At 50.6% G+C, this 8,279-nt stretch overlaps 1 protein-coding gene across 1 annotated transcript; it reads right to left on the reverse strand.

Moving 5' to 3' along the window:
• Positions 1–313: 313 nt before the first annotated feature.
• Fadd (Fas associated via death domain) lies at positions 314–4,377 on the reverse strand. The gene is made up of 2 exons (XM_021167337.2): positions 3,998–4,377; positions 314–2,761 (listed from the first exon to the last, which is right to left on the reverse strand). The coding sequence occupies exons 1-2, from the start codon at positions 4,281–4,283 to the stop codon at positions 2,430–2,432; spliced, it is 618 nt and encodes a 205-aa protein (XP_021022996.1). The 5' UTR covers positions 4,284–4,377; the 3' UTR covers positions 314–2,429.
• Positions 4,378–8,279: the final 3,902 nt, after the last annotated feature.

An 8,279-nucleotide genomic window follows, 5' to 3' on the forward strand; every position in this document is an offset into this window, starting at 1 on the left:
ATCTCCCAGAAAACCAGCACTGTTTTGCATCAGCTACTGGAGGCCCACGGCCTATGGTGGATGCATCACACATTCCATCACATCATGTCCCATCGTCTGATTTGAAACACAGCTCACACTGGGACCTTGTGACCAGAAGGCAGTCAGCTGAATGACTCAGAAATGATTGTGGAATTCAAAAATAGGAAGCTAAAAATATGCAGGGCGGTTGGCTTCTAGGAACAGGCGGGTCTGTGGTTCCAATGCTTGGTGAAGGATGGGTAGGAGCCAAGACCCTGATGGGAGCTGAGGAGTGAAGGACAGGCAAGGAGAGTCACTTGTGAGCTGTGCAGCTCTGAGAAGCCTTTATTAGCAGCAGGAGGAATTGATGCTGAGGTGTTCAGGGCAAAACTGGGCACAAGTTGGGGAGATGCAGAGATGTGTGGGGTGCTCACCCTGATGATGACCACGTTTTAATCCCCAACGTGGTTGAAGGGACTCTGTACAAAGGGATAAGTTTCTCTGGTGGCCCAAAAGCCCTGCAACAATAGTAACTGAGACTCAATACTGCCACTTAAAGAGGGGAATACAGCAAGTGACACAATGAAGGGACATTCTTTTAAATCTAGAAGGAAACCAGCTTGCTCATATTTGAGCTGAACTCTGGAGAGCCATTTTGGATTCCTGAGCTGTACAAAAAATGTGACATCTAAGCCCATCGACCTGTGACTTGCCACAGGACAGTTAAAAGGCATCAGCAAGAGTTTCAGTAGGGTTGCCCAGGCTTCCTAGCACATAGGATGATCAGAAAGGAGTTCAAGGTCACTTCAGTTACTCTGTGAGCTTGAGGCCAACCTAGGTTACACCTGGGCTATAAGAAACCGTGTCTTAAACCAAAACCCTTCAAACTGGAGAAAGGGGGAGGGGTAGAGAATGACAGAGAACACCCACCAGACACCTAATACAGGCCTATGCATAGTCCGGGGAGTCAAAAGCATTGTGGCTACAGCGAGGTGAGAAATGGGCTCAGAGAAAACAGGATGAGTCCCTAGAGTAGTCAGGAGGCCTCAATGGCCAAGAATTTGAGCAGAACAGTCAGATGGAGCAATGCTGAGCTGAAGAACATGGTAGGCTTGAGGCTGTGGAGGAGGGTGCAACCCAAGGAATGCAGGAGGGACCAACAATGGGGAAGGGGATTGAGGAGAGCTCAAGCGTGCTGAGGGGTTAGCTGTCTGGTGGATAGGTGGAGCAGGGAGCAGGAAATGAGGGCATAGAAACTAAGTGCCAGGAAATGACTGATCTGTGTTTGAGCACAGGCCCCAGGCTGGTCACTTGTGAAGTCCACATTAGGTTAGGACAGTGACTCTGTCAGGAGAACCTGTGACTAGGATCCTCTTCTCCAGACATGAACTTTTATTTATTTGAGATATGGTCTTTCTACTTAGTGTTCTCTATGTAGGCTAGGCTGTCCTTGAACTCATAGATCACAGAGATCCACCTGCTTCCACCTCCCTAAAAAGCTAGGATCAAAGGTATGCATTACCACACCCAGCCAAAGGTTAGAAAGCTGAGACAATGGTTTATTGGGCTCCAAGTGTGGCAGTCAGGGCACCTGCTGGTGTGAAGGAAATCACATCACCCCACTCACAACTAGCACCCAGGGCTGTAAGCACACTGTAGTCAGCCTGATGGGAGGGATTTCTGAGGTTAGAAGGGTTCTTAATATAATAGAAATTCTTGGTGACACAAGTTATCTCCAGGTAAAGGCACTCGCTTTTGTGTGTTTTGGGGAGAACATCTCATTTGTAGCTCAGGCTGCTATAAAGTGCAGTTCTCAACTCTCAAGTGCTAGGATTTCAGAGTGAGCCACTATATGTAGGTAGGCCCAGGGCACTTGCTTACAGACCACCATGGAGGCAAGGTGCTACCCTTTAAACCACAGTCCTTCACAGAGCCAGTGATTTTGGTAGTGAACTTTACAATCAGTCCTCACAGGGGTCTTGCACTTGTTTGGGGGTGGGGGTGGGGTCAGGAGCTGCTGTCTGATGGCCTCCAAGGATGTGAGACAGATGTCCTCTTGGCCAACTATAAGGCAGCCAAGTGATCTTAACTGAGATGGTGTCTTCCCCCAAGGAACAAGAAGAAGGCTCTCAAACTGCAGTCAGCACATGTGCCATCAGCTCCAACTTCCTCCTTGCAAGACCAGAGACCTCTTAGGGGTGGGGGTGGGGTGGGAGGAGCAGTGGTGGAGAACACAACGGGGAACCTTCATGTGTTCCGAAAGCCCAGGGAGCAGAGGTTCCGTAGATACAGATATACTCCAGGAGCTGGTGGGAGGGGACCTGGCCTGAATCAGCAAGGTCTTTTTGGCACTGGGCACAAAAGGCACTTGGTGCTACATCATGGTGTGAACAAGTCCACAGTGACTCCTGAGAGGAGCTGCAGGCTTGTCAGGGTGTTTCTGAGGAAGACACAGTTGAATCCCTTAGCACTGGGGACATATCCTCACTCTTGCTCACAGATTCCTGGGCTTCTTCCACCAGGTCAGCCACCAGATTCAGCCTGCAGGTCCGCAGCGCCTTGACCAGTCTGGCCACCGAGGCGTTCTTCTTCTCGGCATTCTTCCAGACTTTCAGACTCTCCCTTATCCGCTCACTCAGACTTCGGGGGTACTTCTCCTCAATCCCATCAATCTTGGCCTCAGACACCTTCAGCTCTCGGGCCAGTGCTTTCCAGTCTCTCCCCACATTGTCACACACAATGTCAAATGCCACCTGCAGATCTAGGAGGGAAAAGAGCAGTGTGACTTGACTGAGGAGCTGGGGCAAGTCTCCCCACCGGCCACCAAGCATGGGCCTGAACACTTCGAAGGCAACATCACTTCAAAGCCACTCAGGTCCTGTACTGACACTAAGTAGCACAGGAGCTACTTCAAGATACCCACAGTGGCCTGATCTGCCCAGCCACATTCTCTCAGCCTAGGCCACAGGGAGCTATGGCTTAGAAGACTGCCAACTGAGGACTGGAGTGTCAGAGGGAAAAAGCAGGGCTGCCCTAACACCCCGCTCAATAGTGGGTTGGCCAAAGTCCCCAAAGCTACATCCTACACTGTGACCTTTGCTGGCTTGACCAGACACCACAAAAGGTCTGTCTCTGTGCTACTCTGGAGCCCCTGCTTAGACACAGGCAAGGTGTAATCTCTGTAGGGAGCCCTGGGCAGTGACTGAAGACCCCTTACTGGATTCCTGTAATAATAACAAACATTGGATGCCTTGGAGATGTGAATACACAATCCATTTTCGTGTGGATCTTGCACACACCGGCAGTGGAAAGCTTTACTCCATAGGCCCTCCAGCTGCTTTGATTTTCTGCGTCACTGTAGACAAGAGCAACGGTGACAACCAACCAGGAACTAAATAAACCTTTGCCCCTTTAAATGGCTTCTCGAGTATTTGTCACAAGTGATCAAGTGGCTAATATATGCTTAATCTGTATCTACATCCCAAGGCCAGTCTGGTGTTGCTCAAGTTGTGGCTGCTATCCACTGTGCGTTATGGGGAGGCACAGCGCCTCCTCTCTACGCAAAACAGAATTTAACTGCCGATAACCAGACACTGTACTCTGGACCAGATGCCGAGTAGTCTTTCCTTGGCCAGGAAGGGCAGTCTTGGACACAGGCACTCCCACTACGGAAATGGCGCCGAGCAGCCAGCACACGTGACCTCTGCCCACTCTTCAACGCTACCCTCACTGGGGTTAAGATGCCTTAGTCACATTCACTTCTTAGCTGAGTTTTTCAACGAAGCAATGCAGGTCTGAGGCGAGTTAATACTGGGGTTGGGCAAGTGGCACGAACCCTTGGGTTCAACCTTGGCACTGCCAGTAAGAAACAAGACCTCCCAGCTTCCGGCTCAAGCGGTAGAAAAAAGTGGGCGTGCCCTAGAGTCCATCCCAGTCGGAGCCAGCGGAGGGTGCACTGAGGCCAGGCCTCCCCGCCCATTCCCCGCCCCCTGCCCACCTGCCTCCCCCGGGGGCGCAGCGGTCGCCGTCCCCGCCTCGAAGTCGTCCAGGCGCTGCAGTAGATCGTGTCGGCGCAACGAGGCCAGCAACTCGCGCAGCAGCCCGGTTCGCCCGCGCTCCAAGTCGTTCTGCTCCAGCAGCACCGTGAACAGGTCCAGGCCACTCTGCACGCGCTCCAGCTTTCGTTTGCTCACGCGCTCGCGGCACAAGAACTTGAGCTCCATCAGATCGTTGCCCGACAGGCTGCCGGACAGCGAGTGCAGCAGCACCAGGAATGGGTCCATGGCAGTGGTACGCCGGGCTGCCCCTCAGCGATCCCACATAGGAAATCACCTTAGGTTTTCCCGCCTAGCGTCTCGCGGGATGTACAAATCCGACGCATGCGCTTCGGATGTGGCTGTAACCGCTTCCGCCCGGGCTGGCATCCGCTGTCCTAGTAGCTTTGACAGCTGAGCCGCGTTGACTTCAGCATACGCGCGCGTTGTTTCTCGCCCCAAGGCGGAACAGATCTTGTTCACCAGAAGTGTGATGTGGATCCTCTTGGGGCTCTGAGGAGCTGCGCAGCCCTACTGTGTGTGTGGGGGGCTGGAAGAGCAGCTGCAGATGCCTACGGCTGCCAGATAATGTGAGAGAGAGAGAGAGAGAGAGAGAGAGAGAGAGAGAGAGAGAGAGAGAGAGAGAGAGAGAGAGAGAGATGATGGCTTACAACCATCTGTAATTCCAGTTCCAGGGGCTTTGACACCCTCTTCTGGCAAGCACACTTGAGGTATGCTGACAAAATACTCGTACATATAAAAACCATTAAATATTCTTTGGTATATGTATTTGCATTTGTAGGTGGTTTAGTGCTCCTACAGGTCTTCAAGTGCCCATGGAGGACAAGAAAGGGCATAGATCCCCTAGGACTAGAGTTCCGTTTGGATGTGAACTCTTGTGTGGATCCAGGTTCTCCGTGAGAGCAACACAGTGTTCTTAACCCCCGAGCCATTTCACCGGGCCAATAACGTGTATATTAAAATGAGTAGAAGAGAGGATTTGGAATATTGTCATCAGAAAAAGTTGATGTGTGCCGGAGGTTGTAGAGATGCCAACTGCCCTGCTTTGAGCTTTCGTTAACAATACACTGATTCCACAGCCACACACAAGTACTGCTCATGAGTTAAAAAGTTCCTGTTGCCCAAGCTTGAGGACCCATGTTCGGATCCTGGTGTCCACATAAAAAGACGAACAAGACGGTGCCCATCTGAAACCCCAACTTTGGCAGAGACAGATGGATTCCTGGTGCTCAGTGGCAAGGCACTCTAGCTGAATGGCTGAGCTCCAGGTTAGTGGGGCACAGTTATGCACAGCATACCCAGCAGGGTTGGCTTATATTTCTTTAGATTGACTTATAATTCGCCCATTTAAAGTTTGGTGCTTTGGTTGATTTTTGAGACAGGGTCTCACGCTGTAGCCCAGACAGACACCTGAGGCTGTATAGAATGACAAATGGGGCTGGAAAGGTGGCTCGAGGTTAAGAGCGTTTGTTACTCTTCCAGAGGACCTGGGTCTGGTTGCAAACTATGCAGAGCTGCTTACAACTGTCTGTAACTACAGACAGGGGAATCAGGGGCCCTCTGCTGGCCTCTGCTGGTCACACACACACACACACACACACACACACACACACGAACACATTTTTACTAGGTGGGGGGAGGGCTCTTTAGGGGAGCAGACCAACAGAAGTGGATTTACTGGACTGGCTTACTTGAGGGGGCTGAGTGTATGTATCTTGTAAATGCAGAGGAGATTCAATCCCAGAAGCTGGAAACCTCAATAGTCAGAATCCAATCTTGAAAGTCTGGGGGTTCCCTGGAGAGCCTATAGTTGTTGAGTCTATAGTTTTTCCTCTATGGTAGTTTCTTTTGAGACAAGATCTCATGTAGCTCAGGCTGCTCCAGAACTACTCCCCTTCACACCATGTAGGTCAGGATGACCCTTAAGCTTCTGATCCCCCTGCCTCCACCTCCCAGATCCTGGGGTTGCAGGTGTGCACCACAAGGTCCAGTTTATTTTTGTTCTGGATGTCAATCTCTTGTTAGATGTGTGTTCTGTAAACACCCCCACATCACGTGCACTACTTTTCCAGTCTGTTCATAAGATCCTGCAATTTAAAAGTTCATAATTTTGATAAAATCAGGTGCATGTATTTTTCTTTCCATTGTGCTAATAAAGGGGAAAAGGCCTCTCTGGTGGTGGCGACCAGAACACGCCTTTCAAGAATGGCCTCCACCATCCTTGTCCAAAAGAGAAGAGGACATACAGAAGCAGGGCGCTACAGAGCCAGGTTCCCACCTCACAGCTGTGAAATGCCCAGAGCATATGCAATCCCTAGTCATGCCACCATAGTCCATGTTGGCTGCTCCTACAGCAGGGAGAACAAGGTTTCCAGAAAGAAGTTCTTCATGAGGGAGGAGCACTGAAAGTCCCTGAACCAAGATGAGCTGGAGGCCATCCCAACAGACACCAAAAGGAAGGAAGAGAGCCAGCTGTGGCGGCGCACACCTTTAATCCCAGCACTCAGGAGGCAGAGGCAGGTGGAGATCTGAGTTCGAGGCTAGTCTGGTCTGCAGAATAAGTTCTAGGTCAGCCCAGGCTGAGAAACCCTGTCTAAAACAAAACCAAACACAAACAAAAAGGTAAAGAAAGGAAGAGAAAGAAAGGGGGTGATAGGAGGCAGGATGGGAGGAGGAGGAAAGAAGGAAGACAAAGAACAAAGAGAAAGAGGGAGGAGAGAAACAAGAAGGGAAGGAGGGAGAGCTTGAACATCCCTTACTGGTTTCATGGAGGTAAACTCACCCTTGTTTGTGCTGACGATGGTTAGAACTCTTGCCTTCCTCTCTAGGGTTGTCTGTCTCTCAAGTTTGTCTTTTCTTGAGTGTTGTTGCTCCACTAATGCTAGGTGGGAGGTTTCCTCAGCTCTGCCATCCCTTGCCTTTCCTCGCAGAGGTGGTTGTTATTGTTATGTTTGTTTGTTTGAGGCTGAGTCTCACTATGTACCTCTAGCTGGCCTGGACTCACAGAGATCTCCTTGCCCCTGTCTCTGGAATGCTGGGATTAAAGGCGTGCCCCTGCCATGTCCAGCAGGGATCATGGAACCTCCGATGCAGGGACGGGCAGCGTTGTAGAAGCCTCATCTTAGACACCCGTATCTTAATTCTCAACCTGTGACACCCAGGCTTAGCCCTGGCCCCTGGATGGAGGCCATGAAGGCCTGCTGAGTGAAAAAGATTTTGTAGATGTAGTGAAGATAAGGCCCCAGGTTGGAAGATCTGCCTGGCGTGCCTCAGAGGACCCATCTGGGCCTGTACACTCAACAACTAAAGAGCCCTGAAGAGGAAGGGCCCAAAGTCAAGGCTGGCACTGCAGTTCTGCCTTGGATTTGGGGACTTGGGGTGGCTGGACCAACCTGGAACTCAGTCTACAGAGTCCCCTTCAGATCTGAAGCTTTAGGCTTCTGTTAGCAGCATCATTTGCACCAAGGATTTGGTTTATGCTCTCTGGGTACAGATCCCAGGGTTGCCAGCAGAGGGCGGCAGCCACCAACAGAAAGAGGCCAGCAGTGCCTGTCTTGGCTTGGAGTCAGCATGGTGGTCAGCGAAGAGGCTGCTGAGTATGGGACATGAAGGGATAGAGGCTTCGGAGGAGCCATAGTGTTCTGCTTCAGAGACCTAGCATGTCTCCCCTGAGTGCTGGGATTACCGGCACGAACCGCCAGGCCTGGACAAATCTAAACATTTAAATGCAGATTTCCAGGACTTTTATTTAGGACATTTTAGAAGCAAGTAAGATGTGAACCAGTGGTGTAGATCAACTAGAGCTGCCTTATAACCAGGACAGGCCCCACTTTTGGAAGTAGCAGGCCACAAACACTGTCCCCGTGGTCTGACAAGACTCATTATGCACCTAGTATGACTTGCAGAACTTGGGGCCAGAGAGATGGTTCCATGGTTAGGATCACTTGCTGCTTTTCCTGGGAACCTGAGATCAACCGCAGCATTTGCATGCAATTAAAAATAAAAGAAAATCTTAAAAAAAAAAAAAAAACCACAGAAGTTGCAGACCTAGGGCCTTCCCTACCCCGCTCAATCCATGAAGTCTCTGCAATGCTAGAAATGTTCAAGCCTAAGTGTGAAGTTGTAGTTTGAAGAGATGGTTTTCCAGCCAGCTTGCTAGGTGAATGTAGCCCTCTCTAAGCCTCTAAATTCTTATTTAAAATAACACCCCTGGCTGTCTGGGGT

The sequence above is a fragment of the Mus caroli genome, chromosome 7 (genome assembly GCF_900094665.2).
Source record: "Mus caroli chromosome 7, CAROLI_EIJ_v1.1, whole genome shotgun sequence".
Classification (NCBI taxonomy): domain Eukaryota; kingdom Metazoa; phylum Chordata; class Mammalia; order Rodentia; family Muridae; genus Mus; species Mus caroli.